A 14,997-nucleotide genomic window follows, 5' to 3' on the forward strand; every position below is an offset into this window, starting at 1 on the left:
GCAGTTCCTCTTGAGGTGGCCTGGCTTTTAACAGTGGTAGCAGATGAATGCAGTTGTCGAGTTCTTCTTGGGGCCCCGGGAATCAGACTTGGGATCTGTTTCTCTTAGTGGTGCAGCAAAAGCAGCTGCTTTTTCTCGGTCTCTTTGTTTTCTCTCCTTGGCCTCCTCCTCATCATGGCTATAGAATACTGAGGAGGCAATTCTTACTAACAAGACATAGCAATTTAAATATCTTGTCTTTAATTCATAAATCATTAATAAGTTTTTCCTTTATTATTTTCGTCCTAACTGTATATTTTATCACTTTTTTGTCTCCATAAGGTGTCTTCGGGGAACTTACAAGTGTATTGAGTGTCGTACCAAAATAAAAGATTTTGCAAACCACTTTTCTGTACTTATCAACTGTAATTTTTGCAAATACAGCACTAACTGTAACAAAGCCTTTGTAAATCATATGATGAGGTAAGTTAAGCATGTGAATGCCCATCAAAATTGCCTTTCAGCTCAATGGTAGAGTACTTGCTTAGCATGTGCAAGAGCTTAGGTTTATTCTCGAAGACTCACCAGCAAATGTCATTTAGGAAGTTAAATTTTTTAAAACAGATGTGGCTCAGTAAGATTATCTCATCAATGAGGTAAAAAATTCCAATAAAATGGAACTTCTAGAATATTCCTTTTACTATTTTTCAATGTAAATACTGAGATAAAAGTTAGAATTATTAGACAAATGAAATTAGAAAAGATTTATAGGAAAATGTGTTTTTCTGTGGAAATTGTATTTTTAAGTAAAGTAGTTTTCAAGTAGAATTTTTAATTTTTTCAATATATTTACCAAATTAATACGTAACCATGAGTTGTTCTCTTCAAAATGATCACTTTCAGAGGCTTTAGGTTTTGTCATGATGCTAAGAACATTATTTTTCCTCCCCTTCCTCAACTCTCTTCCTCTCATCTGTCTGTACATTCTTTTCTCCAGCCATCGTCTTTGTGTTCATTCAATTAAATGTGAAATGAGAGACTAGGGATATTCCAGTCAGATACTGCTGTTGGAAATTTTTTCATACATTCATTCAGCTTATATTATTTGTGTACCTACTGTATATTCTGTGCTAAAGAAAGACTTAAGAACCTGTATTACACCTAGGCACAGTGGTGCATGCCTGTAATCCTAGCACTCTGGAGGCTGAGGCAGGAGGATTGCCTTGAGTTTGAGGCCACTCTGAGCTACATAGTTAAGGGCCACCCTAAACTACATACATGGTGAGACCCTTTCTCAAAAAATCCAAAGGGAAAAAAACCTGAATTAATTTCACTGGGACTTCATTAGAAGAGATTTATTCCTTCAAGATGGATTTTCATAAATAGCCAAAAAGTGTTTCTATATAAATTGGATGAGTTGATTATGCAACTTAAGATAAATTTACTTATTTACAGTTAGGATTAAGATATAAGCAGAAAAGTAGCTTTCTTGAACATCGTAACAAGACCTCTGTGTTATTTTCTTGTCATAGTATGTTACCATTGTGAAGGATTTGTTCATATTTTTAGATGCCTTCAAGACCTGACTCGTAACAGTTTTTTTTACCCCTTAATGATCAGCCTGACCTCATGGTACTTTAGCATTTTTAGTGCTAGTACTTCTCATCTACCTCTAAGTTAATGTATTCCTTATCTTACCACTATCCCATTTTACCTTATTAAATGCAGTACTTATTTTAAATTTACATTACATACATCTTTTAGGGTCTTAATCTTCTTTCCATTCCAGCAGCACCATACATTCAACTTCCTCCTGCCTCAGGGTCATCTGTTTGGAATGCTGCTATGTTTTTGTCCTAGAATTCATTGCATCATCATTAATGCTTCTCCTTGCTATCTTTGATTCTCATCAATTTTTATCTGTGATCATTTCTAGAGTAGAAAAATGCTTGATTCAGTCAGCTCTGAATTCACACTATTTAACTTTAATTTGATCCTTTAAAAAAATACATGTGTTTTAACATGTCTTTTATGACATTCAAGTTTTTATTGTAGTCTCTCAGTTCTTAACCTTGCCTGCATATTACTAAGAGGCCATTGTCTTTGTTTTTCCCAAGTGTTTTTCTTTTACTTAGGTTTTTTTTCCCCCTTAAACCAGTCATTAACATCAGAAAATAGACATATCCCACTTTTATAAAGTTGGCTCTGTTTTCCCTCTCCTGCATTTCCTCTGTAACAGTATTTAGGTATTGTGGACCTTAATTTGATTTCACTCTACCACATTGCTTCTGCCTACAAACTTTTTGAGGTGTTTTTTAGAATAAAGGAATTTGTCTTTACTTTATATTTTTTGCTTGTCTTCCTTTTATACCATCAATGTTTGTAAGAAAAATATTCCTATTTTACCCTTTGTAATTCAGAAATCATCCCCACCTGTAGCTACAGCCGCTGCTGTGATGTTAATCATTAATGTCCTAACCACTAATGTGTTCATCTTGAGCATACTGAGCAAGCAGTCTACCACTGAGCTATGCTCACTTTTGAAATTATTCTCTCCAAGTTGTGTTATATTGTTATTGCCTATTTTCTTTTTTCTTTTTGGCTACTCTAAATCATTACTCTTCTTCCTGTAACCATTCTTGTCCATTTTTACTTCCTTTCCGAGTACCTTAACCACTCTCAGAACCTCATTGTTTTACTTTTTCACAGTAAATCCTCTGATTTCAAGGCTGAGTTTTCCCAAGGTCCATTTCTTCATTTCTAACTATTTGATATTTTCACTTTTGACCTACTTTGCATCTATAAAACAAGTTAAACATTGTTTAGGATTCCAAACACTTTTACCCTAATATCCATTAAACTCAGTCTGTTTCAGAGTACTAGTTATTATAAATGTGAAGCACCAGCATGAGATAATTCATTGTCCTACGTTTCTAGACCTCATGAAGTTCTCTTGATCTGGCACCATATATCATGGCTTCCTAATATTCTACCTTCTGCCCTTTTCCACTCACTTTGCTTTAGACCAGGCCTCAGCAAACCTTTTCCTCAGTACTCTTCTGGGAACAGTGTTGAGCACTTATTCTGTGCTAAACTCATGATTACCCTAATGGGGCCTAAATTTGCCCCTAATTTATAAAGGACTAAATTGGAAAATATTTTAGGTATTTCTTAAACCTATTTGTGCTAGTCAGATTTTTATCACTGAGAAAAAGCACCTGAGACAAACAACTTACCAGGGAGAAGAGTTTATTTCCAGAAGTTTCAGTCCATAATTGGCTGGCTCTGTAGCATTTGGGCCTGTGGCAGGACAGCACACCGTGGTACATAGCATGGTAGTGGAACAAAACTGGTTGCTTCATGGCTGCTGGGAGGCAGAGAGAGACAGAAAGGGGTTGGATTCCCAGTATCCCCTTCTAGGACACCTCCCCAGTAACCTAACTTCCTTGCAGTAGGACTGACCTCTTAAAAGTTCTACCACCTCCCAGTTGTACCACAAGATAACAACCAAGCCTTTAGCATATGGATTTTGGGAGACATTTAAAATCCATAACACCATGTCTTATCTGTCCTTTCCTGTCCCATTTTTCATAGGCTCCCCAAATGTCTTATAGACTCTCTGACCCTATTCTGTCCTTACACATTCTCAATATGCTCCAGGCTTTCTTTTCTTGTGAGTTCCAAATTTCCAATGTCATCCTGTGCATTGAGCTCTTACTCATCATTAGCCTCATATAAAACTGCAAACACACTTCTCTCTAAAGGCTTTTCTTGGTCCCTTTGTTCTTCCCCTACTTCAGTAGTACATGTTTCCCTTATTCACTAAAGCAGTAACTCCCCTGAATGGTTCACCATCACTCCTGCCCCTCTTCCCATTGGGGACTTTTTCTCATAGGCTTGTACTCTGTAGGTATAGAAGTTTCATTTTATGTGAGGTTGGTACCTGTATTCTCAGCCTATGTAGACTCTGTTGCTGGAAGAAAAGCCCCCAAAATGATTAATTTTCAAGGGATAGTTTCTCTATCTAAAGTGGCTTTTCCTTATTCTTTTTTGTTGTTTTTTCGTTTTTATTTTGTTCTTGTTTGTTTGTTTGTTTTTGAGACATGGTCTTATTCTTTCTATAGTTTAGGCTGGCTTTGAACTCCCTATGTAGCCCAGGCTGGCCTGTAACTCACTGCAGTCCTCCTACCTCAGTTTACAAATGCTGGGATTACTGGTGTGTACAACCACGCCTGGCTTCCTTATTCTTGATTATTCCCTGGCGTGCTCCCTCCTTTATTCTCAGTTGACTTTCTATGAAATATCTACTTACCACAGCCATTCTGAGGATCATCTGTTTTGTTGAGTTCTGTAACATTGGGTTATTTTGCTTTATGCAAGTTTATATTATCTCCTTCAGAGCAAAGTTCTTTGTATTTACCATGGCACCTATTCTGGGGATATTTTCTTGGGATTATAGCGAGCCATAATCTTCCTTTTACCATGTTTGTATACTGTCTTAGTTGCTTTGTCATCACTGAGACAAAATAGCCAACACCCACTATTTAAAGGAAAAAAAAATTTATTTTGACTCAGTTTGTAGAGGTTTCAGTCCATAATCAACTAGTTCCAGGGGTAGGAGTGGCAGAGGAGAAACAGTTCATGGCAGGCAGGAAGCAGAGCAACATCAAGGGAGAAGGAAGGATGTATATTTATGCTCTTCCAGGCCTTGCCCACAGTGACCGACCTCTTCCCACCAGGCTTCACTTCTTCCCACCAGGCTTCACTTCCCAACATCACACCCAGTTATAAACTCAACAATGGACTAATCTAGTATCACTCTCCCCTAATCCAGTATCACTCACCTATGATGCAGTCAGCTACCAAAAGCCTCCTCTATGAGGGCATGAGCCTTTGGGGACATCTAGATATAAGCCATATCATTCTACCCCTGGCTCCCATTAGACTCATGCACTGTGCTTAAAGCAAAGTGCACTTAATTCATCTCTAAGGATTGCCAAAGTGCTAACAGTTGCAGCATTGCTACAAAAAGTCGAAGTTGAAATTCTCTGGAATGTAAAGCAGTCTCTTAGCTGCGAACCCCTGTAAAACTGGAAAGAAAAGTTAAATGCTTCCAACATACAATGGCACAAGATAAATACTCCAGTTCCAAAAGGTACAGTAGGGGGATAAAAAGGAATGGTACCAAAGCAAGGCCAAACTGCAGCAGGGTAAACGTTAAATCCTCATACAATTCCATGTCCAGTATCAGGGCAATCTGTGGCAAGATGTGAACACCAAAGAGCTTGGGTGGCCCCACCCTTGCAACACTGCTAGTGGTCCTCATGGCCTCTTTCTTGGGCTAGCTTTCCTTACTCATTGCAGCTTTCCTTAGAGGATCCACGTTCTGGTTTTTCCAACCTTTTGGTGTATCCACTTTCAGGTTCACACTCAACAGCTTTACACACCACCCTCTCGGGTACACTGTCTAGCCTCCCAGACTGCTTTCAGAAATCTGGATGGATGCCTCCATGACTCTGCAGCTCTTGCATTATGAATTCCCTTAAAACCAGCACCTTGTAGATGTGGCCATTGTTTGCGGCCAGTTTGAGCTGTAACCAGGCCTCCTTTGGTCTTGGTCATAGGGGTAGGGGTCAAGTTCCTGGATTGCTGAGTGCTACTGAACACAAAACCCAATCCAGAGGAAGAAATTCCCTAGGCCCCCACCTTTATGGACTGTGGTGCCCTGGGGCTCTCTTCTCAAAGCACAGTCTAACCTTTACAATTTTGAGGCTGCAAAGGATAGAGTCCTGCTGCTTCTAGTGATGCCTTCAGGCCATCTTTTCTATTGTCCTATTCCAAAGTACTTGACTTTTCAATGCTAATCTTTTCAGCACCCAGATTCTCTGCTCCATTTTTGTAATGCTTCCTTTCTTGCCAAACTCACAACTTTTACATCATTGTGCTGAGCCATTTGCTCTTGTTTTTGAAAGTAAAACTGGCTAAAAGCCCTCAGCAGTAGCCATGCCTGTGCCTCAACATTAGACTGCCTTGAAATTTCTTCTACAAGATTAATTAGTCCACTGCCTTTAATCTGTCTCTAGAAATGTCTCTGCACATGGGCAAAATGTACACAAATTTTTAGCTCGAGCCAAACACATGACCTGGAGTCCATTTGCCATTGGAGTCCTTCCCAACAGAAACCTCCTGAGCCTTATCTTTAGGGGCTGCATTACTCAGCATTCTGGGCTTCTGAGCTGTGAGCATAATGTCTCATCAAGCTCACCTTACAGCATTCTAGGGCTGTTTCTCCAGCCTGCATTTCCAAACCATTTCAAACTCTTCCTATGAACCAGTTCCTAAAGCTTCTGAACCACGTGGTCAAGTAGCAGTACAGCAGTGACCCACTTCTCCGATACCAAAATCTGCCTTAATTACTTTCTCATCACTGAGACACAGTATTCAACACGCACAATTTAAAGGAGGAGAGATTTGTTTCTGGTTCACAGTTTATAGAGGTTTTAGTCCATAACCAGCATGCTCCAAGGCAGGACAGCATGGCAGAGGTGAAAGTTCATGGCATGGCAGTCAGGAAGCAGAGCAGCATCAGGGGAGAAGGAAAGATGTATAAGAGGCCGTGTCCACAGTTACCCTCTTCCCACCAGGCTTCACCTCCCTACATTACACCCAGTTATAAACCCATCAGTGGACTGATGCAGTATCACACACCCGTGATCCAGCCACCTCCCAAAAGCCCCACCTATAAGTGCATGAGGCTTTGGAGGGACATCTAGATATAAAGCAAAACATAGTATGCTCGTGATGATTACCTTGTATCCGGGATTAACCATTGACCTGGTATGTGTGTTGGCTTGTTTGGGTCTATCAGTGCAAAATAAGACTAGTATTTCTTACTGGGTGTGGTGGTACAGGATTGTAATCCCAGCACTCAGGAGGCTAAAGCAGGTGGATTGCCACAAGTTTAAGGACAGCCTGGGCTATACAGTGAGACTCTTATCTCAAAAAAGCTTTTAAAAAAAAGACTTCTTTTTAAACTTTATCTTGGGTAAGAGCCAGCTAAAAGATTTATTGAAACTGATTTCTAGACTCCATTGCCAGAGATTTAGTCAGTAAATTTGCAGTGAAATGTGAGACTGTATTTCTAGTAAACTCCTGGGTAATGCTAATGCTTCTGGTCCATGGACCACAGTGTTAATGATACTGTGCTGGGCTACTCCTGCCTGGCTTTCTAACATAGAGATTTCCTTATCAGTTTAAAAGGGAGTATAAAAACTGTTACCATTGGCTAGAAAATTTGCATTGTTTTTGGTTCTTTGAATGAGAGAAGCATTATTTGAGCTCATGAGCTCTGCTGCTTCTTTTTACTTTCTTTAAATTTCTAGTAATTGCAAAAGACTCTTTAAATGCTTTATTTTATTGATGTTAAGGAATGGCATGGAGCTCAAGAAACATTTCTGGGATCATTCAGTTTATCTGCTCTTCCCAAGTTTATTCACATTAAAAAATAATTAATGATTTTTCATAGAAATTTTTGTTACAGCAAAACACATTAGTAACTATCTTTTGTGTTACTTTTAATAGTTGAAAAAGTTTAATTTGCTGTTTGTATTTTTAGCTCTTTGAGTATTCTTTTATAGTGGTGAACTACTGAACATCTAAGAATGTTTTCAGGGAAATACGTCATTCATTTTACAACAGGTAAAATGGATTGTAAAATAATCTAGAATTGAACAGAAATGGCTGTCTTAGTCCATGTGGGCTGCTGTAGTAAAATATCATAGGCTTGAGTGGCTATTAAACAACAGAAATTTATTTCTCACAGTTCTAGAGGCTGAGAAGTCCATGATCAAGGTGCCAGCAGTTACAGTCTCTGGTGAGGGATAATTCCTGAGAGTCAGCACCTTATCACTGCATCCTCACATGGTGGAAGGGGCCTTCTCGCTCTGTAGGGTCTCTCTTAGAAGGGCACTAATCCCGTTCATGAAGGTTTTTACCCTCATGACATAGTCACTCCACAAAAACCCAAAAGGCTCTACCTTCTAATACCATCACCTTGAGGTTAGGATTTTACCGTATGAATTTGAATGGGGGGGACACAGTGTTTGACCATAGCAAATGATAAGCAGAATTTTATTATTTAGATTCACAGTCTTTATTCAAAACTAAGATTAAACTTGGAGTTGATATGTAGTCATGAAACTAAATGACTTTGTGTATCATAAAATCTTATTTGCCTTTTATCTCTCCAGCTGTCATACTAGCCAGCCAAATAAACGGTTTTATATTTTCAAGAAGCAGTTGGGAGCTTTCAGGTAACTAGTTGATCTTTTTCTGGTCTTTGTACTGAAAAATTATAGTAACTTTTTAAAACTTTCTACTTGGGTACCTAATTTGGAAGTCTGAATAATTGTTACTGGATATGATGAAGTTCTATTCATTATATCCTTTAGTCATTGCTGACTAAATTTTGTTGACAGTGGTGCCAGTCATTGAGATGAAACTTTCAAGTATTTGTATTGTACAGTAACAAAAAATAATGCTTGGCATGGTGGTACACACCTGTAATCCCAGCACTCGGGAGGCTGAGGGAGGATCTCAAGAGTTCCAGGCCAGCCAGGGCTACATAGTGTGTTCAAGGCCAGACCGAACTACATAGCAGGACCCTGTCTCAAGAAAAATTTTTTAAATAAAACAAAAAATAAGGCTCTCAGACAATATTTGAAAAGAAGTAGGTTTATTTATGCACTGTGGTACTTTAATATACTTTCATAGTTATTTCTTTATGAAGTGAAGTATATAACTTACTGTTCACAAAAATTGTTGATTAATATTTCTAAGGGTATTGATAATTAACTTTCATTACACCACACATCTAACTCACAATCCACTATGCATTATGTATTATTTTACATTCTTCTGATTCCTTTTGACTGCATCTTCCTTGGTTTAGTTATTTTGCTCGTATTGTGAAATGTTTGCCAGGCATTGAATAGTGCCTGGCACATAGTAGGCATTCAGTAAATATTTGAGTAAGTTAATGTGTATATTGAAGACAATATATGCAGATGATATTAGACAAACTGCTCATAAGCAGAGGAAAGTTTGATTCCATTTTTTAGAACATTATTGAAATTTAGAGAATAGGAGAAATAAGCTATATTAAATGTTTATTGAAAAACATTTTTAAATTCTAAAGTTGAGATTTTAATTTGATTTTTACCTGTCAAGCTCAGTTGTGTCCTTGCTTTTTAAATTAACTGTATGATTTTAAATATTTCAGGTGGTTTTTCCTTATTTTGGGTGAATCTCAAATCTAAAAAGAAAATTGATCCATTTCTTATAGGTAGAACTTAGCATATTTCTATAGAACCATATTTTTGTAATTACTATTTTATTAAAATGAAATGGTCACTCTTTAGCTATTTATTGTGCAGTTATCATGTCAGGTCTTGTACAGTTCATAGTGATACATATGAAAGCTTAGTACCAATCTTCAAGAAATGCACAGTTTATTGCCAGGATGTTAAAGTGAACGTAAGTAATTGGAGTAATACATGGAGATTTGTAACAAGTACAGTGAGATTTACTAATTTCAAAGGGAAGAGAGATTTCTACATGTTAGACGAGACAGGAATTCTAGTTGAAAATAGCATGCATAAAAGTACAGAAAAGAAAAAGCAACAGATTCTTTTGAGTTACAATGAATAACTAGTAGTACACTTAGGATCAACACAAAGTTCATATAATATAAGATCAAAATCATGTTAGATTTAGATTGGGTGATATATGTCTAAAACACTTAGCCTGACCAGGTGTGGTAGTGCACACCTGCAATACCAGTACTTGGAGACTGAGGTAGGAGGATTGCCATGAATTTGAGGCTGACCTGGGCTATGTAGTGAGTTTAAGGCCAGCTTAAACTACATGGTGAGACTCTATCAAAAAAGAGAGAAGGGGAGAGAAAGACCAGACAGGAGGCATAATTTTTTGAGATGAAAGCACCCAGTTTCATTCTTACTCTGAAGATAAGTCTTGATGTGATGAATAACAGCTTGGTGTAAATACAACGGGCTGTAAGATGAGAGCTACAGAAGAAAATTCAGTCAAAGGTATACTACAGGTTTTTATTCCTGTATAGGTAAGATGTTTCCGTTTCAGATACTTACCTGATAAACTTCAAAAGTATATTAATTTTGTCCTGACTTAAATAATATCTAGACTATAGGCTACATGTACCTTTTTTGTTTGCTGTTTTATCCGCAACACCTAGTAGTAGTACAGTGTTTAAAGAAGGTCCTCAGCAAATTTACATTTCTATATTTGAGTGAATGTTAGATCCTTGCATTACAAATAGGCCAAAAAAATGGAAAGATTAGGATTTGAACAAGTTATTCAAGTTGTTAGTTGAGCCAAGGATATGCTTTAAGTCTCTTGAATGCCAAGCTTTTGTTTGTTTTTTGTTTTTTGTTTTTTTTCCAGTACCGAGGATCGAACTCACGACCTTGTGCTTGCCAGGCAGGCGCGGTGCTGCTGAGCTAAATCCCCAGCCCCATGCCAAGCTTTTAGCAACAAGTTGAAAGGGACTAATTTAAAAGACACTAAATGTTAGCATGACTTAGAATTGACTATACCATTTTCTAGAGAACCATTTTAGATACCTCAAGTTTGTTGAACAATATTGATAGTTGTGCCGAATGTGGTGGCACACGCCTTTAATCCCAGTACTCAGGAGGCTGAGGCAGGAGGATCATTGCGAGATTGAGACTAGCCTGGACTACAAAGTGAGCTCAAGGCCAGCCTGAACTGCATAGTGATACCCTATCTCAAAAAGACAAAAAAAAAAAAAAAGTAAAAATAAAAAAAACAAAATTCATAGTTGTGGCATGCAAAATTAAAATTGAGAGTTATTACATAAAATAATAATTACTGAACTTGTATGTGGATTTCCACAAAATATAAGGTCCTTCTCACTAACTTCTTTTCTTAACAGGGGCATTACTCTAGTGTGCCTTAAGTGTGATTTCCTAACTGATTCTTCTGGCGTAGACCGCATGGCTAAACACTTAAGTCAACGTAAAACTCACACTTGCCAAGTTGTAATAGAGAATGGTATGTGTATATATTTATGTTACTTTGAATTTGATATTTATTTCACTATTTTTTATCACAGTATAAGCTTTTATGTATTTAAATCGGTAGTCTCACTTCACATATGCTGTTTTAAATGTAAAACCCTTCTTCTGATTACAGTTTCCGAAAGTACCTCAACTTCTGAACACACTTCTCTGAGTAAGTTTTTCATTCAGTGCATTTTACTTTGATGGATTTTAGCACTGTTGCAGTTTTTTAATGTATCATTAATAGAAATGAAAAATATTAAAGTGTTTTTGTTTTTGTTTTTAAAGCTGCTTGTTGAAATAGATTCCTGCTCTATGGAGCTCGTGCAACCTGACAAGACAACCAAGACAAGTTGGAATTTCCTAAGTTCAAAGTTCTAAAGTGTTTTCTTACACAACGGCAGTTTGCTAAATTTCAGTGTTCTGAAGTGTTTTCTCACATGAAGGCGGTTAACAAAGTTCATGACACTAGCTCTCATTCAGCTCTTTTCAGCTTTCAGATGACACGAGATTCTTTTTCCACCTTATCTTTGTGTCAGGTTAACATATCTTAACATTTTTTTTTTCTTTTCTCCCATTGGCTTTCCAGAAATACCTTTTGTTGCTATGGTCTTTTCTTGCTTTGCTTAAAATAATTTTTCTGTGCTGTACTTTCTTGCCTTCAGAATATTACATTCCAAATGACATGGCTGTTCATCTGTTATTGTCTGTTTTGTCTGCTTTCTTAATTTCTTATAAGTCTTACATTTTTAGGTCAGATAGCTGTTTTTTCCCCTCATTCCTTGTCTGTCATTATTCTATTTTTCGTATTTTTGAGATGCAGAAGCAACACAGAAGTTTCAAAAAATGTCCAGTGTACTCCTGGACAGTGTCCCCATTCGATGGACACAACTGATGCCTGTTCTCTCTTTCCAAGGAATGTGAATTATTTGACTGTGAGACCTCTTCTAGTTTGTGGCCTTAAGAAATCAGATCTTGGGGAGAGCCCCTTCCTATCTCACTGGCCTCTCTTACGGCTGATGCTAATTTGGCCAGAAATGACCTGAAGGCCCACCAAATCGAGCACAACTTTTTTCTGGGGCTTTGGGTTCTTGATCTTAAGGTTTTTTTGTTGGGGGGGGGGCTACCGGGAATCAAACTCAGGACCTTGCACTCGCCACGCAGGCGCTTGTGCCACTGAGCTATATCCCCAGCCCTTGATCTTAAGCTTATGGGTTGATTCGTACCAAGAAAAGCCCATCAACTCATTGCTTCAACAGCTGAGTTGAAGTTCAACCATTTTGGCTGCTGCTCTTTAATCTTCCTGTAGTATGTGCGCAGTCTAAGAAGTATAAAAATTCTGGTCATGTAGGATACCAAGATTACTTCATGTTCTTGGAAAAACAAACTTTCTAAAATTACAGTTCCAAAGTAACGCTTACTCATATTGTCATTTAAAGTTTTAGCCAGTATTCTAGGAGTTTTCAGTAATACTAATATTTAGGTTTTTTGAATTTTTAAAAAATTTCATTAAGTTCTGGTAGCTTGGTTTTATGTTGTTCTTCATCCAATTTATGGGTGTTCATTTTATTTTCTACTTTTGTACTGTTCTCTTTAAAGCATTTGTTTTGTGTTTGTTTTGTTTTTGTTGAGAACTATAAGAAATTTCTTTAAAATTCTTCACAAACTTCATGTAGCTACCTACTGGTAGCTTCGCAATTTAGTACTTGTTCAGATTATTAAACATTACCTATTCTGTCTCTGTTGGAACTATCTTTAACATCTTAGGGATTGTGGTTTGATATAAAGAATTGGCGAAAATGCCTTTTACAGACCTTAACATAAGTCTTAAGGTTACCTTTTTGTTTGCCTAGTAAATAATATCTTCTTAGCCATTAATGTAACTCCTTTGGATAAAGATAATATATTCAAAAATACTGGGACCAAAAAATGCACTTGTTTCTTGCGCATATATATAGATGTATATTTTTTTTAATTTGGTGTTTGTTTATTTTGGTTACATTGAATATAGATTTACTGAACAGTTTTGATGTTACTTATTTTTTTAATAAAAGTTGTATTGTTAAAGGCCTTGTCAATTATTTCTAATAAATAACTTCACATAAAAGCTGTAGATTGTACCATACAACTCAAAGCATTACTTTGTTTCTCACATGGAGGCCTAATTGATCGGCCTGCAGACTGAGAATTCTATCTATTGAATATATCTTGCACTTTTTCCTCTAGGATAGTTAAAAGCTCATTCTGTACTAATTTTTTATACTTTAAAAGCTAGCAAAAGCCCCCTTTATAAGCCCCCTTTATAATTTTAATAACCGTGAAGGTAAGAATGCTCTAAAGTTGTTTGACTCAGTCACGAGTGGTTTTTGTTTTTTTGTTTTTACTTTAACATCAAAACTTAGCTGAACATAGTGGTGTCAGCCTGTAATCCTAGCACTCGAGAGGCTAATGCAGTAGGATCACCCTACGTTTGAGGCCAGTCTGGGCTACATAGAATTCACGTCCACCCTAAACTGTATAGTGAGACCCTGACTCAAAAGAACAAAATTAGTCAATTCAAATTAGAACTTTGGGGCTAGGGATTTAGCTCAGCGGCACAGCACCTGCCTGGCAAGTGTGAGGTTGTGAGTTTGATTCCCGGTACTGGGGAAAAAAAAAAAAAATAAATCAGAACTTCACAAATGTACTTTGAAACATTGAAAACAAGTTTCAGTAGTCACTTCTCCTATAGTATACTTCTTTCAAGAAGTATACTTTATCGTCAAGAGTTAAATCCATTAGTTTGAATTTTGCAGACTGATTTCTGCTATAAATGATTTTCCAAAATAACCGGTACAATGCCTGCCTGGTAAGCACAAGGTCCTGAGTTTGATTCCTGGTACTGAAAAAATAATAATAATTATAATAATACTTAGAAAGTGGCTTGTTTTATAGTAGTGGAGTTGGTGATACACTACTCTTTATTCCCATACCTATGCTTTAAGATGTGTTGTTAGTTGTCATCTTTTTACTTAATTTTTAAACTTTTTATTGTTGCAAAGTATATATAACATAAAATGTGCCATTTTATCCATTTTTGGGTGTATAACAGCATTAATGGCATCCGTTTTTTTGTTTTGTTTTTTAATGTTTCAGGCTTTTTCCTAGAAATAGCTTCTCTGCATTTTTTGTTTGTTTTTTGAGACAGTAGCTATATAGCCCAGGTTGGCTACCAACTTGAGGCAATCCTCCTGCCTCAGCCTCACAAATGCATGGATTATTGGTGTGCACCGCCACACCCAACTGCTTTTTAGCTTTTTAAACATAAATTTTTTTATTTATGTATATTTTCACTGCTTCTCTCAGTGTTCAGAAATAATAAAAAACAAGAGTTGAGTGTTGCAGCACAAACCTCAGAAGGCTGAGGCAAAATGGTGAGTTTGAGGCTAGCCTGGGCAACATAGTGAGAGATGTCATATACCTATAATCCTAGTGCTCCAGAAATTGAGGCAGGATTGTGAGTTCAAGCCTAGCTTGGGGAATTCAGCAAGACTTCCTCAAAAAAGTGCTGGGGCCAGGCATGATGATGCATGGCTATAATCCCAGCACTTGGAAGTCTAAGGCAGAAAGATATTGGCAAGTCTGAGGCCAGTTTGAACTACATGGTGAGCCACCATCTCAAAAAAAACAAAAGGGCTGGGATTGTGGTTCATTGTCCCCTGCATTCAATCACAAATACCAAAATATAAAAACAAAAAAGAGAAACATTCTTGTTAGGGCAATATTTTAGGTAAGGCCACAGTCTTCAGTTCTTCCATAGGATTGTTACAGGGTGTCTCGGGGTTTTGAGTGTTTGTTTGTGAGACAGTGTCTCACTATGTAGTCCAGGCTGGCCTTGAACTCACTATGTAGCCCAGACTGG

General features: G+C 37.3%; 1 protein-coding gene across 3 annotated transcripts in view; it reads left to right on the forward strand.

The window, feature by feature from the left end:
- Window positions 1–13,163, forward strand: part of Znf280c (zinc finger protein 280C) — a 71,333-nt gene extending 58,170 nt beyond the window's left edge. For all 3 annotated transcript variants that reach the window (XM_005401241.2, XM_005401240.2, XM_005401242.2), the window contains 5 exons: window positions 322–462; window positions 8,229–8,291; window positions 10,970–11,088; window positions 11,230–11,268; window positions 11,385–13,163. In XM_005401241.2, coding sequence (XP_005401298.1) covers window positions 322–462; window positions 8,229–8,291; window positions 10,970–11,088; window positions 11,230–11,268; window positions 11,385–11,395 — 373 coding nt within the window. In that variant the 3' untranslated portion in view covers window positions 11,396–13,163. The remainder of the gene's footprint in view (window positions 1–321; window positions 463–8,228; window positions 8,292–10,969; window positions 11,089–11,229; window positions 11,269–11,384) is intronic.
- Window positions 13,164–14,997: the final 1,834 nt, after the last annotated feature.

The sequence above is a fragment of the Chinchilla lanigera genome, unplaced genomic scaffold (assembly GCF_000276665.1).
Source record: "Chinchilla lanigera isolate Chin_1 unplaced genomic scaffold, ChiLan1.0 scaffold00072, whole genome shotgun sequence".
NCBI classification, from domain to species: domain Eukaryota; kingdom Metazoa; phylum Chordata; class Mammalia; order Rodentia; family Chinchillidae; genus Chinchilla; species Chinchilla lanigera.